Here is a 16791-nt window from a genome sequence, read left to right as displayed (position 1 = left end):
ATCGATCGATAGCGTAGTCAGGTGGTCGATTGAGGAAAAAGATTGATTCTTACGTTAAAGAAAAGGAAACCTTTTAATGACCTATATAATTATATTGTTTGGTAGGATGCAGCCGAGGGGCCCAAGAAACAGGTTGTTAATAATTAATTCGTTATTTTAAAAACAAATCATTCCGTGTCATTAAGCAGTTATTCACTGAAATGGAAGTAATTATGGGTGGATTTTCGACGAGCGAGGCTAATATTCACCGATAATGAGGTGAATAATTGTTAAGTAATCAGTACATTCCAACACAAACACGAGGAAAAAAATGCATCTTTTCCGTCGATGCACTAGAAAAAGATCCCAAATTCAACTTTTGACACGCGATTTTGCCTTTCTAGCTCCTCGGAAGTGAATAGTACTTGCCAGTCACTTGCAAACTAACCAATGAGCGTATGCGAAAAGCATCATTCACCTGTGTGATGTTTACTTTTTCCTATTATGATTGGTTTGGTTCTATCGAGTATCTTAAAATTTGTGTTTAAGAGATTTGTTTTTTCTGCTTTTGCGAATTCATAATTTCATTTCTTCGAATTCCTGACCTCATTTTCTCGATGTCGTGATATTGCTTTTCTCTTTTTGAATATGCTAAGAGCGAAAGTAATTAAAATAACGGACCTGTGACGTGCTCGCTACGATCGATTTTGAAGTGCTACGGATGCAAACAAAAAACAAAATTAAATGACACCATAGAAAGTAAAGGATATTTGGTTAACTTAAGCAGTCGAGGAAGAATTAGGGAAGATCTTTAAGAACATATTCGAGGACGCGTGTTGAAAAATTGATCTCTACCTGTTTGAACATCTGTCAACAGGCTGCAACCTTGAACTTGAAGGTAATAATGAAAATATGAAATCGCTTTTGATCGGAAATCTTGAAAGAATTTCTTTCGATGTAGCATCCAGTAATTCAGACTTTTTAAACATATTGAAAAAAAAAAGATCATAAAGTACAAAAATAGTACATGTATGCCTGAAAAAAGAAAAACTGACTCGCGAGGAGCCCCATGAGTTAGGCACCTCAGTCATGGAGCTCCCGCCGTGCATTGACGTCACTCCAAGGGTTCAGCAGCGCACGCGCTAACTTCAATTTTTTAACTGGTTTTCTTTGTGACTCGCGTTACGGACAACGCTGAAGAGGAGGGACTGCTCGAAATATATGTAACTCTAGACTTGCGATTTTGTATTTTCGGCTGCTCGGAGATTAATAGTGCTTGCCTATCACTTTGGAACTAGCCAATGAGCGTGCGCGCAAAAAAGCACTAGGCACAAAGATTGATTGCATCGTCAAAGTTTGATGTCTTTGATACATTGTTCGGTAGGAAAGTGCTGAGGGCCCCGAGAAACAGGTTGTCAATAATTTACCCGCTGTTTTGAAAACAAATCATTCCATGTCATTTAGCAATTAGTTAATGAGGTGGAAGTAGTTAGGGATGGATTTTTATCGAGCGAGGCCAATATCCACCCATTAATATTTCACCGATACCGAGGTGAATAGTTGTCTAAGTACCGTCGAGTACCTCAAAATTTGTGTAAATAAGATTTGCTTTTTCTGCTTTCATTTTTTTTAATTCGTTATAACATTTTTTCGAATTCTTAACCTCATTCTTTGGAATGTCTTTTTGAGCGAAAATCATTAAAATATTGGACCTGATGACGTGCTTGCTACGATCAAATTTGTTTGGAAGTGCGAAAATGCACAAAAACAAAACAAAATAGAAGAAAAAACACGAAACTGAGAAAGTGAGGGATGTAAAGTAATTTCCAACACATGAGGAAAAATTAGGAAGGATCTTCGAGATTCGAAGATACGTTTTGAAAGATCCCTCTTGATCGGTTAGAACCTTTGTCGGCAGGTTACAACCTTGAACTTGAGGGTATAATAAAGATGTGAAAATTCCTTTTAGTGTAACATCCACTGATTTACAGGCCTTTTGAAAAAATAATTTTGATCAAAAAGTACAAAGTTATGCATGAATACCTAAAATACCAACTCACGAAGGAGCTTAACCTATCAGAAGTCGATTAATCCTTGCAGTACGTATCTATATCATACAAACAGAAAAACTGGCCAATAAGCTTGGGCCTCCATTACATTATACGCGTTAGTAAAAAAATTACATGAATGTTCCGTGTCTTTGAGCTGCCGCAGTTCTAAAACTTGGCTGTATGGCTTCACTCCTTATCAGAGGAAACTAAACTTTTAACAGCATGATTCTGGCGTTCAAGGAAGTTGGATCCAGCTCTCTTCCACCATTCAACAACTTTTTCTACGCACCTTTTTGATTCTGGATGCATTTCCAAGCTGTCGACGCGCTTGCAGTCGTCGGAACGGGGGCCTTTGCCCGGTTGGCTGTGGTTCTTGTCGTCGAGATAAGGATGAAAAGTGTTGGAAATTGTCTTGAACTCACCATCTATGATTCCAAATCCTTCACCGACCACACCCACCTGGTTGAATGATTCCCCGAAGGCTTTTTTGTAGATGATGCCATGTACTTTGCCCGGTTCTTCGTGCCATTTTTTCTGCAACTCTTGAAATTCTTCAGTGTCGGTCTGCATGATAACAACATATCCACTTTTGCAGTGTGTTCCGTTGGCAGTGTACCAGTCATCAGAGCCGTTTCGCCCGTAAATGATGATTCCGCCGTATTTATGACAACTTCCACTGTATGGGTTCGATTTACAAGAAATGTGAATCGTGCGAACTTCGAAACGCCTGTCATCTCCATTTGGTGGGAGGACTGTAAAGTTTTCACCTTCTGTGTCCAGTGCTACGCTGACCATAAATTTTGAGCAAGCCATAATGTATCTTAGGGATCTTCGAGTCAGCTGATTGATTTTCACGTCAAAGAAAGGAAAACTTTTTGATGACCGGGATAAACTGTTGGTAAGATGCCGATGAAGGCCTGAGAATAAAGACTGCAAGAATCTATTTGTTCGTTGTTTTGTATCATTCCATGTCATTTGGCAATTATTCACTGAAGTGGAAGTAATTAAGGATGGGTTTTTAACGAGCGAGGTACGGCGAGGTAGATATGTGCCTATTTCCCTGATTTTGAGGTGAAAAACTGTATTAGCACGCACCACACCAAAAAACCATTTTTTTCTCTGTAACGTAGAATACGAGCAGTCCGTTGCGCGAGTAAAAAAAAAACAAAACAAAACAAAGGCAAACAGTCTTTAAAAAAAATGCTGTTAGGGAGTCACAGGAAACTCTTGGAGTGGCGCTCGTGCGCTGTAGAAGCCCCATGAATGAGATACCTCAGTCATGGAGCTCCCGCCGTGCATCGACGTCGCTCCAAGGGTTGCTCGCAGCGCGCCAACATCAATTTTTTTTTTAATGTTACTTTTTTTTACTCGCGCTGTCAACTTCGCTGAAGAGGAGGGAATGTTCGAATTCTATGTAACTCTAGGCTAGTGATTTTGTCTTTTCGGCTGCTCGGAGAGAAATAGTGCTTGCTATCACTTTGGAACTAGCCAATGAGCTTGCGCGTAAAACAGCACTGAGCAGCAGAGCACGATTCTTACATCAAAGTTTGATGTCTTAAATATATTGCTCTGTAGGAAGCTACCGAGGACCCCGAGAAACAGGTTATTAATAATAATATTTTTCTTGCTGTTTTGAAAACAAATTATTCCATGTCATTTAGCAATTATTCATTGAGGTGGAAGTAATCAGGGGTGGACTTTTAGCGAGTGAGGCCAATATCCACCTATTTCACCTATGCTGACGTGAATAATTGTTTTAGTACAGTCCAAAAAAAAACCCTAAAATATCTAAATGTTTTCTGTCAATATACCAGAAATGAATCGGAAATTCAACTCTTAACATGCTATTTTATCTTTTGGCTTCTCGGATATGAATAGTACATGCCATTAACTTCCAATCTAGCCAATCAGCGAGTATTAAAAGCACCACTGATTTAACTAAGTATGTGATGTTTTCTAATACGTATTAGGATTGATTTAGTTATATCGAGTATCTTAGAATTTGTGCAAATGAGACTTTTTGCTGATTCTATTTTTTCTAATTTGTAATTACATTTCTTCAAACTTGCACTTCATTTTTTCGAAGGCGTGAAATTGTTTTTCTCTATTCGAACATGCTAAGAGCGATAGTCATTAAAATATTGGACCCGGTGACATGCTCCGTCACTACGATTCAATTCCTTTGGAAATGCAAAAATGCAAAAAAATAATCAAAAGAAACAAAACAAAAATTGAAGGACGTATGGTTAACTTCATTACTTGAGGAAGAATTAGGGAGGATCTGTGTGAACATATTCGAAGATGCGTTTTGAAAGATTTGCCTCTATCTGTTTGAACCTCTGTCAACAGGCTACAACCTTTAACTTGAAGGCAATAATTAAAAATGAAAATCACTTTTGATTGAAATGTTGTTGCAAAGAATTCCCTATCATATAACATCTAGTGATTTACAGGCTTTTATCAAAAAGAAAGGATCATAAAGTACAAAAGTTATACATGTATGTATAAAAACCAACTCGAGCAGGAGCTCGACCTACCAGAACTTGCTTACTTTGTAAGATGTATCCTTGTCACACAAGTAGAAAAACAGACCAATGAGCTTGAACTTGCATCATGCCATACACATTAGCAAAAAAATTACATGAATGTTCTGTGTCTTTAAGCTGCTGCACTTTTAAGACTTAGCTGTATGGTTTTACTCCTTATCAGAGGAAACTAAACTTTTAACAGCATGATTCTGACATTCGAGGAAGTTGGATCCAGCTCTCTTCCACCATTTAACCACCTTTACTACACACCTTATTTATTCTGGATGCATTTCCAAGCTAGTGCAATCCTCGCCATCATGATGGTCTTTGTCTGGGTCGTGGTGGTCTTTGTCTGGGTGGGCAGCGTACGTCGTCACGATAGGGATCACGGGAAGGTGTTGGAAATTGTTTCGGTCTGCACGATAACAACATACCCATTTTTGGAGTGTGTTCCGTTGGCAGTGTACCAGTCATCAAAGCCATTTCGGCCGTAAATGATGATTCCGCCGTACTTATGACAACTTCCACTGTATGGGTTCGATGCTAATTAGCCATTTCAAATGTAATATTTATACAAATTAAACGGTTTGTGAGGGCGAGGAGACCTTCAAAAAACTACCAGGCTTATAGTAAGTTTACACTACGTAGACAAAGGTGGAAATTCAGTGTATTGAGCACTGAAAATCTAAACCAAATACCACCTTTTTCAAAAATTCAACCATCCACGTGCCACTTTTTCCAAAAATTAATTCCTGTCTTCATTCAGCGAAGCGTAAGTTTAAACAACATTCTTTATCGGTATGATCTGGGAAAATGACGATAGACAGGGACAATCAGGCATTAGCAATTAATTGAGAGACATTTTTTCAAGTTGAAATGAGCGTAATGTTTAGCAATTGCAGATATTTAACAAAGTTACTTTTCTACCAACCGCATCATCCTCCCCCACTTCAACCATCTCTCCCCCCACCCAATCATCTTCTGCCCCAATAAGCTTGCCCCCCACCAAATCACCTTTCCCCCAGTCCAATCATCCTATTCCTTACTCCCCACCCAATCACCTTTCCCCGAGTCCAATCATCCTCTACCTTACCCCCCACCAATTCTCTTCCCCCAGTCCAATCATCCTCTTCCTTTCCCCTTACCCAATCACCTTTCCCCCAGTCCAATCATCCACTACCTTACCTCCCACCCAATCACCCTCTTCCTTGCCACCCACCCAATCCCCCATCCCCCAGTCCAATCATCCTCTTCCTTACCCCCACCCAATCACCTTTCCCCCAGTCCAATCATCCTCTTCCTTGCCACCCACACAATCACCCTTCCCCCAGTCCAATCATCCTCTTCCTTACCCCCCACCCAATCACCCTTCCCCCAGTCCAATCATCCTCTTCCTTACGCCCCACTCAATCACCTTTCCCCCAGTCCAATCATCATCTTCCTTACCCCCCCACCCAATCACCTTTCGCCCAGTCCAATTATCCTCTTCCTTGCCCCTACCAAATCACCTTTCCCCCAGTCTAATCATCCTCTCCCTTATCCCCACCCAATCACCTTTCCCCCAGTCCAATCATCCTCTCTCTTACCCCCCACCCAATCACCTTTCCCCCAGTCCAATCATCCTCTTCCTTACCCCCCACCCAATCACCTTTCCCCCAGTCCAATCATCCTCTTCCTTGCCCCCCACCCAATCACCCTTCCCCCAGTCCAATCATCCTCTTCCTTACCCCCACCCAATCACCTTTCCCCTAGTCCAATCATCCTCTACCTTACCCCCCACCCAATCACCTTCCCCCAGTCCAATCATCCTAATCCTTACCCCCACCCAATCACCTTTCCCCCAGTCCAATCATCCTCTTCCTTATCCCCCACCCAATCACCTTCCCCCAGTCCAATCATCCTCTTCCTTGCCCCCACCCAATCACCCTTCCCCCAGTCCAATCATCCTCTTCCTTACCCCCCACCCAATCACCTCTCCCCTAGTCCAATCATCCTCTACCTTAACCCCCACCCAATCACCTTTCCCCCCGTCCAATCATCCTAATCCTTACCCCCCACCCAATCACCTTTCCCCCAGTCCAATCATCCTCTTCCTTGCTTCCCACCCAATCACCCTTCCTCCAGTCCAATCATCCTCTTCCTTACCCCCACCCAACACCTTTCCTCAGTCCAATCATCCTCTTCCTTACCCCCCATCAAATCACCTTTCCCCCAGTCCAATCATCTTCTTCCTTACCCCCCACCCAACACCCTTCCCCCAGTCCAATCATCTTTTTCCTTACCCCCCACCCAATCACCTTCCCTGCAATCATCTTCCCAACCCTAATCATCCTCTTTCCCCAATCACCCCCCCCCCCCCATTGTAATTCGGACATTTTTCGCGTTGAAATGAGAGTAGCTTTTGGCAATCACAGATATTTAACAAAATTCTTTCCACCTACCAACTCATCTTCCCCACCCCAACCATCTTCCCCCTACCAGATCAACTTTCCCCCAACTTAATCATCTGCTTCCCCAATCACCTTCCCCCACCCTTATCATCTCCCCCCCATGCCAATCTCTTTCTCTCCACCACCCAATCACCTTCCCCCACCCTAATTATCTTCCACCATCCCCAATCATCTTCTTATTATTAAATTTAAATTTATACCGCGCAGTTTCTATGAAAATATTCAACTGCGCCTAATCAACTTCCCCACCCTAATCAACTTCCCCCACCCAATCACCCTCCTTCCACCCTAATCAACTCCCCCACTCAATCACCTTCCCCCACCTTGATCATCTTCCTCTCCACTCATCTTCCCCCCACCCTTATAGACTTCCCCCTATCCAATCACCTTACCCCCACCCAATCATATTCCCCTTCCCCACAAACCTTCCCTTCGCCCTTACGAAGCGTTTCTCACCTTTTCTCAAAATATTTACAGTAACACTGCAAACCCGTCCTCTTTAGATTGGAAAACTACTATCAGCACTATACGCGAGTGATATGTTTTTAATGCTTCTATGAATTGTACAACGTTTTGCTACGCCACAAGTCTAGACGATATCTCTTCAAGAGCAGAACGACAATAACATTGTTCTATTCACAAAAAAACATTTCCAATATTGCTCAAAATGATCTGTAAAAAATCTACTCTAAGCTAAGACCACTCAAAATATTTTAATCGTCTCGTGATCTACGCACTTTGAAATAAGTTTTTCCTTAAAAGAAAATTTACTGCTCCTAAGCATATGTGGACTGTTCCTGTAGGAGTAAAATTGAAAAACACATTTCGCATTAAAATTATATTTTCGAGGAATACTTGAATATTTCAAGATACAGCGAAGCATGAGAATTTGTGGGTCGTCTTTGGTGCGCAGAAATACGAATACAGTCTTGTAACGTAACATCCTCTTCAAAATTCCCCTCTTCAAATTCTGTTTTGCTTGAGCAACGTGCGGCGTATTCTAATACTTTTGTGTCTACCGTTACAATTTTTTCGCAAGTTTAAATTAACCAACTGCACCCAAAAGTTCACTTGTTAAAAATAAATAATGTGCTTTCAAAATATGGTGCAAAATCTATCCCAGTGATATTCTAAATAATGGCAAAAAGTAAAATAACAAACATGTTTACTCTTGGCGTCAGATAACCATTAGGTCATTAAATGACTGTTTGCTAAATTTTTGCTTCTTCCCATAGAGACCAGTTCATTTCTCTTCCTTAGGGGGGGCTAGTGGGGGAGTCAGTGGTAGCATGTAGCCAGATGACACAACTTTGCCGATGGTTTCTACTTGGAATCCAATTTCATGTAGATGGCAGTGATCCAGAATCATTCGGCCGTCAAAGGCAAACGCTGGTTTCAGCATGCTGTCGTAGATTCGCTTGTAATCATATGACTGTGAAAATAAAGAAATGTAAACGATGGCGTGTTTACTCGGCCTTGCTTCAATCCTGCAAGGCAGATATTGTTTTGCATTTTTCAGCCGAGCGCAGGTAAGCTAATCTAGTACCCAGATCGCCCACGGAAGAGAGATCTGAGTATGAGACTGGAGGCAAGCGCGACAAAGCGCGAGACAAACACAAGGGGCGAGTCATGCGTGAGACGAGGAAATAAAGCTGGAGAGAGTGACGTCATTTGATTCGCGCTTTTCACTTCGCGCGCGACAGCAGCTCGCCTGAATACGCAAAGAAGATGAAGACTGTGCAACAAACTATTGTGTTTAAAACAAAATGGCCTTTCTGGATCTCTTAACGCTAAAACAAACTGCGTTTACAGGCTGTATTTGCCACAGGCTGTACTTGAGCAGTAGGGTCGGACTCGTCTAAGTTGTTCAAAAAATTTTTAAGTTAGCTGGGCATTCATTGTAAGGAAACGCGAGTATTGATAATTAACCAGACAGTACAACAGAAACAAAAAAATCGGGTGTTGAATTGGTTTTCAAGCTTCATTTAATGATGGTTTTTCAACAAACTGTTGTGTTGCTATTAATAGTAACCTACTTTCTTAATATGTATGTCCATCTCGAATCAGGAAAAAGTTTTGGTTGGGGATTTGTTGATGCCAGTTCCGGAAAACAAAACAAAAATTTTGGTCGTAACATTCAATTAAGAACAAAGTTTTTAAGATATCAAAACCGTTTGTGCCACACACAAAAAATGAGGTTGTAATTCTATATTTGGAAAATAAGACAAACACAAACCTTGAATTCATCCCATTCAGTGCAAACAACAAGAGCATGTGCATCTTGGACTGCTTTGTAAGGATCATCGGCTATTGTAATCAGACTTTCCACTAGAGGGGAAAAAAGAGCAATAAACCAGTTTAAGCTGCTTTTTATTTTGCCACATTCACAGGAATGTGCATCGCCAACAAGGAGCCAAACCACAGGCCAGACCTTCACATTATTTTTGTGCTGACACTGGCTATCACTGAACTGTAGAGAACTTGTATGGTGAGCTAAGCCACTACATACTGTTCTCTTTGCATTTTCTAAGGAGCTAACAAGGAGAATTTGTTTAACAATCAAGAGCTTCTTTAATTGGGGACAACCTTTTCCTATCGTAAATTTACCTGCCTTTGGCAAAATTGTTAAATGAATAAAATACATAATTTCCTTTATTCTTGTGACCTTAATGTGTGATTCAGGGGTGATATCAAAAGGAGAAATAAGATGTTGGTCTCTCTAAGGGGTTAATATGTGACAAGCATCCTGCATATTCTGGGATCAGGATTCTGTGGGGGCATCTGCATAAGAAATGGAGACTGTGTGATCCTGGATCACACATGCCAACTTGGTCACTCTAAGGGGTTAATATGTGACAAGCATCCTGCATATTGTGGGATCAGCATTCCGTGGGGGCATCTGCATAAGAAATGGAGACTGTGTGATCCAGGATCACACACGCCAACTTGGTCACTCTAAGGGGTTAATATGTGACAAGCATCCTGCATATTATGGGATCAGGATTCTCTGGGGGCATCTGCATAAGAAATGGAGACTGTGTGATCCTGGATTACACCTGATAACTTGGTCACTCTAAGGGGTTAATATGTGACAAGCATCCTGCATATTGTGGGATCAGGATTCTGTAGGGGCATCTGCATAAGAAATGGAGACTGTGTGATCCTGGATCACACATGCCAACTTGGTCACTCTAAGGGGTTAATACGTGACAAGCATCCTGCATATTATGGGATCAGGATTCTGTGGGGGCATCTACATAAGAAATGGGGACTGTGTGATCCTGGATTACACCTGATAACTTGGTCACTCTAAGGGGTTAATATGTGACAAGCATCCTGCATATTGTGGGATCAGGATTCTGTGGGGGCATCTGCATAAGAAATGGAGACTGTGTGATCCTGGATCACACATGCCAACTTGAAATTTGACGTGTAGATGGGACGAAGAACCACCCCATAGCAGTGCCACTTCTAAATTCAAACATTTTAGCACGTCCATTTTGAAGTCACTGGTGATCTTTGTAATCTGATTGGCTCTCATTGATGCCCTTTATTCAATCATTGCACCTTTTTTTTGCTCTTTAAGAAATCATATCTTTTTCCCAGTCAATGACATAGCTTCTTTAAAGAAACCAATCAAATTGCCGGCAGGAAAATGAAAAACAACTTCTGCAATTTTCTACAAACCAGCTTACTATTGGATAGACAAAACACTGGTCAGACTAACAAATCCTGTATCTGAGCAGCTGATTTTTATGATTTCAAAATGAATGCAATAAAAGGGTAATTGAACTGGTTGGAAGCAAATTTGGTCTGAAATCAAACTTGTGTTGAACACTGCTTTGATTATGAAATCACACATACGAGTTTAGACCAAATTGCACTCCACTGAGTCCAGTTACCAGATAAATATTAATCTTATTAAATAATGGAACTAGTAGAGAGATTGCTACCTCTTTTTAGACCTTCTGGACCTTCTGAAATAGAAGGGTCGGTCAACTCCCTGCAAAAGTGACCGTGAGACAATCATTTAATTAAATCCAAACAATTTAGCAAGAATGTAAATTTAACTAACAGGAGCAAATGATGAAAACCATAAAAATCATTCAAATGAAATTTCACCATACTTACAACATGATTTGATCTTTCTCAACCTTGGGATCAAAAACTGTTATCTTTGCCCCCTCGTCCATCAAATATTTGCAGATATAAATGCTGGCTGATTCCCTATCAATAGTTCAAGATTGATGAAGCTGAGTATTGACTTTTTCTACGACATTGATGGAAACAATCTGAGCTGTCAGGCAATGACTCACCTTGTGTCTCCGGTATTTTTCTTGAAGGCAAATCCAAGCAATGCAATCTTCTTGTCAGTCACTGTGTTGAACAGGCAATTCACAATTCTACTGGCAAAACGCCGTCGTTGATACTCATTCATGGCAATTACTTGGTACCAGTAGTTTGCAACTTCAGGCAAGTTTAATGCCTCACAAAGGTAAACAAGGTTGAGGACATCCTTCTGGAAACAGCTTCCACCAAAACCTTTCATTTAAACAAAGAAATACATCTCTTAAACTCTTTACAACCTGACATCAGTATGCACATTCTCCATACTGTTCTCTACACATTTCCAAAGGTGCTGCCAAGGAGAGTTTGTTCAACAATCAGGAGCTTCTTTAGTTTGCGATCATTTTTTCATTCTCACGACTTTAATGTTTGACTCAGGGGTGATATTGTGAGAGTTCTAAATAAAATGCTTGTGACTCTTTCGGGTCAAAGGGTTTCCAGGGTATCCACTGGGGTATCCAAGGTGGGAGATTAATTCACAACAAAGTTTGAAGGGCCTTAGCTATCTTTTATTTTTCCCCTGTTAACCCCCAAGTTTCTAAGAAAACGTTGTGCTGCTTCAATAAATTTTCTATAATTGTAGGAATACATGGGGGGACAACTGACTTGGTGGTTGGTAAAAGGTACTCCAGATTTAGGTCTGGATTTGAGTCCTGATCAAGCCTGAGTGATTTATCCCTGGTAAAGACATTTGACTCTTAAAGAAACTCTCTCTCCACCCAATAACATAAAAGTTCCCCAGGGTGCTAAATTAGAGAGCAGAGGAATTGCTGGTTACTTGTAATGATGTGTACCTTGAAGAAGAAACAATACTCCTACTCAAGGCTTTTGCTAAAAGAATTGTGATACTGTAAGCTTTAACCAGCAGTAACCTGCCACAAGAATTTAAACCAATTTTGTTTACTCAGAAGACAAATTGATGTTTTTAATATCCTACCAACAGAGGCTTGCAAAAAGTGCCGTCCTATCCTTGTATCTCGACCAATTGCACTTGCCACTTCAGACACATTTGCACCAGTCGCCTCACAAATCGCACTCATGGCATTGATGCTGGAGATACGCTGAGCTAGGAAAGCATTGGCTGCCTGCAAGGAACAACATATAAGCTTGTTTTTCTTTTCAATAAAACGTTTGACATATCAACACCCAGAGTGCAATAAAAACCCAAATTACTAACCAGCTTTGAAAGCTCAGAGGACCACGTGTTGGTTTTGATGACATTTTCTTTAGGAATCCAGTGTTCATAAACAGATGACAAGGCCTCAATGGCTTTGTATCCTTCCCTGGTTTGTTCACCCCCTAGAAAAGAGAGTGAAGAAGTCATGTATTAAAAAAAAAAACACCCCACAAAAATTTGTCTGGATAGGTTCAACCTAAGATCTCATCTTTCTCATTGCTGTCTGCCATAAAGTTCTTATGATGTTAGTTTGAGAATTTGATATAGGGTCAACTGATGATCTCCTAATTGATATTTTCTTTATTCTCATCACTTATTTGCTTGATATCGTACCGATATTGTAAGGAGAAATTCTGTCCTGATCACTCTTGGGAGAAAAAGGGTTTAAGTCTGCCTGATTAGAATTAATTTGTATTAATTCATACTGAGGATGTGCTTACCAGGTAATCATTAACAAAGGGACACACCTTGGAATAAATATGTATAATTATATTATTACTACTAAATCATAGTAGATTATAATTGATCCTTTTTGAAGATATTTTTGCTCAGGCACAAGGGACATGGTATAACACCAAGGGTGAGGACATCTGTATTTTTGAGAAAAAAAGGAAGACACCTCAAAAGAGGCTTGAAGAAAGGTAATCTTTAGCAGTAACACTACCCAAATCTGCAGGTTCAGCAATCATATCTGTTTTTCAAGATATTGTTCCCAAAAAAAAAGGATGACATTGTCAATATTTTATAACTGAAGTATCATGCACTGGCTTCATTCCAATATTAATGAAAACATCCATCATCATAACAATGATGACAATTATCAAAGGGTGTATGAGTAGGAGTTTAAATATATGTACAAGGTAAATCAATCAAAAAAATTACAGAAATGTATACTTGCCAATCAGAACTCTATCAGGTTCCAACAAGTCCTTGATAGCTGTACCCTCAGCCAAAAACTCTGGATTGGATAAAACCTGCATGGAAGGAGAGGCATGTCCTTTTCATCAGTCTTCAATTGAACTCATATCAGTATCATCACCATCATTCTCTTCTCATTCTCGCTCTTAACTATAATTATCATAACCATTATCATAAAATAATTTACTACTGTAATCATTAATATTCTTATCAATGAAAACAATTTGATAACAAGCTTATGACGATCAATTCAAACCTGGAATTTTCCTCTACTTCCATTGGCCTCAAAAATTCTTGTAATACTAAGGAAAAAAAGTTTAATTAATTATCCGTGTGACTTTTCTCCATTCACGACATAGTAACCAACATTCTAGTTTCTTTATCTGAATACGCGCTTATTCACATAACACTCACACGATAACTCCTTTAATTATATCCCTCAGTTAGTGCATGCACTATGATTGGTCAATTTCAGGATTGGCACTTAGTGCCGGCTGCAGACGAAATTCACCGGATGAAAAAGGGGCTATCACTGGCTGAATTTTTGGCCAGAAATCGCTTGGTGAAGTACAATAGCCACTTCTGAGGTTACACAGTTACAATCATTCACCACTTTTGAGCCACCATCTTGAAATTTCAGCCTGCAGTGTAATTTCTTAGCTACAACCCTGAATTTAGCAGGCTGTATGTCACTGTATTACTTGTCAAATTCAAAAGTTTGCTTGAATTGAATACAGAGGTATGATAATATCTTTATAACCTTGATTTCTCAGTCTGTACTGTAAGTTATAGAATCTCAGTTAATTTTTCTGGCTAATTTGTCGGCCAAAATCTAAGTGAAACCTACATTAAGGACCTTCAACTCGGTTAATAAGAAGTATGAATATAGCTCTTATTACCTTTCAGCAGCCCTAACAGGTACTGTGCTCTTCTCCACAACAATCTTCTCTCCATCAGCAACCTCTGCAATACGTCTTGCCGCTGATTCTATGTACTTCAAATCTGGTGCCTGGCCCTAATGAACAGTTCATGGATGAGTAAGAAGTGAATATTGCTTTTTGCTAAAAAAAGAAATGTTTATTGAGAGGGTAATTTTTCCATTTCCTTTGGATTGTCAAGTATTGTCGAGAACCTTCTTGAATTTGCCATTAATAGACACTACTTAAATGACAACACAAAGTGAATCAGTTCTCAAGACTGTCATGAATAGAACATCCATTCCGGTAATATTAAATCATCCGGAAAATGATTGATCAAGTCAGTATCATGAAAACCAAAAATATCTTATCTAAAAAGTGTAAATATAAACAGAAGAGAAAATCTTGCCAAAACCAGTTTTAAAAAACTCTTTACAGTGACTAATTTACATTTATCAACTCAGTCGATAAAACCAAATAATGTTATTACAAGTATATATGCAAATTCAATTCATTCACAGACGGTCTGGTGAATTTTCTTTCTTCCAAAACAAGAAAAACAAAGCGAGACAAATTGTTTAGGTAATAAATTGAACAAAACAACGAATTAGTATGCAAATTCTCAAAATCACATAGGGCTCTTGGTAACTTTAACAAAAACTCTGACTTGAATACTCTTTAATAGTTTATAATTTCAATTAATTAATGTTCGTCATAAGGGCCAATAAAGTAAGGACGATTTTACATGTATTTTCTGTTTTCATTGTCAAAAAAAGACACAAAATGATGTCTGGCCTGTGACAAACATCTTAGCAGAAAACTATCAGTTCATATTTTGGATTCACACAATTCCGGAAACTTCACAACGATGGCGCCAACACTGAGAATGTTTTGTATTTATATAGCTGTTCAGTAGAGTGACAACAAAAGTACAGCATTATTAAAAGTTCAAACAATTGACTCCAATCTACGTAAACTACAAAAGCCTGGTCGGAAACTTTACATCACAATATAAGCCAAATTTATCCGTTACCAACTGATGCTTTTTTTTCAGTCGAGTTCAATTACTTTGCCAATCACCGCTAATCGTGCTATGTTTTTATTCATTGATATCGTTTCCACGAAAGCAGCCGTCATTTCGATAGCGACAGAATTGAGGGAGAAAAATGCAAGTAAATGATGGAGAATACAGCAACCTTTAGTACTTGAACAAATATAAGGCACAAGGAAGCTCTACAAATACTTGACCACGTATTAAAATTACATGAATATTTAATTCACATAAAAAAATAGTGTTTAAACAAAACATTTTGTCTATACGAAGCTATTATTTAAATCTCTAACAAAAAAGGTTTGAATGAAATGCAGTTGATATCTTTGAAAAGCTTACCTTCCCCAATCCGAAGGTTTTTGTTGGTGTATTAACCTAAAACGGATCAAATGAATAGAGAAATTACTAGAAGGGAATGCGTTTGATTAATTCATTTGTTCGGCCAAAGAAATCAGGCTCATATCTCACCGCACTAACAATTTTTGTTTCAAATGAATGAATAGATACTTGCATACAAGCAATTTTTAACGATCAATACTTACACAAATGAATATTAAATCAGCTTCGCGGATTGCGCTGTCGATATCTGTTGAAAAGAACAGGTTTTTACCACGACACTTCTTTACAACATCATCAAGACCAGGCTGTGAAAATGGAACAAAAAGAAAAAAATGATTCATAAGACATAGGAATTTACCAACAGCATGAAAATAAAATATAGTTCGCTCACTTACCTCAAAGATCGGTAATTTCTCCGAATTCCAAGAGTCAATTCGCGGCTTGTTTAGATCAACTACAGTAACTTTGATCTCCGGGCATTTTAACGCGATAACACTACAAGTCGGGCCGCCAACATACCCAGCACCTATACAACAAATGGCTTTGATAGTGGTCATTTCTCAGAGCCGTGGATAATCAAACTGACCGCTTCCGAAATGGTGCAGGGATGTGTAAATCTGTGTTTACTTGCGGCGTGAGTTGTAAGATTTCGCAAAATTTAAGTGGGCGGTCAGGTCAGCGGATACCAAAGGGGTATTCCTCTGTTTGACGCTGATTGGTTGATTATAATTATATCAGCTGTGCAATATTTGGAGAGACCTGGAACCGGAAGAAAATAGGCCCGTAGTACGTACAAAGCCTGTGTACGTATAGCCTGTAAAATCGGGAGTTTAGAGGCTGTGCGTACACGATCACTCAAACTGATGACAAAATTAATTTTCATGCAAGTAGTAATTAAGTTCTTATAGTTGTGTTTGGATTTCATCTGGTGCATTCTGCCTTGCATGATTTAGAGAGAAAGGCCCATTTTGGAGCCTTTTCACTTGTCACCACAGGCAGACTGCCCTTCGAGTGCTATGAACTGTAAAACAAAA

General features: G+C 39.5%; 2 protein-coding genes and 1 pseudogene across 2 annotated transcripts; all 3 read right to left on the bottom strand.

Moving 5' to 3' along the window:
• Window positions 1–1924: 1924 nt before the first annotated feature.
• LOC148724489 (uncharacterized) lies at window positions 1925–2975 on the bottom strand. The gene has a single exon (XM_088731186.1). The coding sequence runs from the start codon at window positions 2841–2843 to the stop codon at window positions 2217–2219; it is 627 nt and encodes a 208-aa protein (XP_088587312.1). The 5' UTR covers window positions 2844–2975; the 3' UTR covers window positions 1925–2216.
• A 1493-nt stretch (window positions 2976–4468) lies between these two features.
• LOC148724488 (uncharacterized) lies at window positions 4469–5789 on the bottom strand (annotated as a pseudogene).
• A 1748-nt stretch (window positions 5790–7537) lies between these two features.
• On the bottom strand, window positions 7538–16417 carry LOC111337522 (UDP-glucose 6-dehydrogenase). Its single transcript, XM_022943848.2, has 13 exons — window positions 16153–16417; window positions 15961–16062; window positions 15758–15793; window positions 14350–14465; window positions 13707–13752; window positions 13431–13506; window positions 12533–12654; window positions 12293–12440; window positions 11325–11550; window positions 11140–11235; window positions 10962–11011; window positions 9245–9336; window positions 7538–8440 (listed from the first exon to the last, which is right to left on the bottom strand). Exons 1-13 carry the CDS (start codon window positions 16312–16314, stop codon window positions 8252–8254), a joined length of 1461 nt encoding a protein of 486 aa, XP_022799583.2. The 5' UTR covers window positions 16315–16417; the 3' UTR covers window positions 7538–8251.
• Between the last annotated feature and the right edge of the window lie 374 nt (window positions 16418–16791).

The sequence above is a fragment of the Stylophora pistillata genome, chromosome 8 (assembly GCF_964205215.1).
Source record: "Stylophora pistillata chromosome 8, jaStyPist1.2, whole genome shotgun sequence".
In the NCBI taxonomy this organism is placed as follows: domain Eukaryota; kingdom Metazoa; phylum Cnidaria; class Anthozoa; order Scleractinia; family Pocilloporidae; genus Stylophora; species Stylophora pistillata.
The sequence above is the reverse complement of the archived record's forward strand: the minus strand, read 5'-3'. Positions and strand labels throughout refer to the sequence as shown.

Excerpts from the sequence above, each read along its gene's own strand:
- LOC148724489 (XM_088731186.1), bottom strand. The coding sequence starts at position 2,843 with ATGGCTTGCTCAAAATTTATGGTCAGCGTAGCACTGGACACAGAAGGT.
- LOC111337522 (XM_022943848.2), bottom strand. The coding sequence starts at position 16,314 with ATGACCACTATCAAAGCCATTTGTTGTATAGGTGCTGGGTATGTTGGC. Across the intron at positions 15,794-15,960 it reads CTGATTTAATATTCATTTGT|GTTAATACACCAACAAAAAC; the intron begins GTAAGTATTGAT and ends GATCCGTTTTAG. Across the intron at positions 13,753-14,349 it reads CCTGTTAGGGCTGCTGAAAG|TATTACAAGAATTTTTGAGG; the intron begins GTAATAAGAGCT and ends TTTTTTCCTTAG.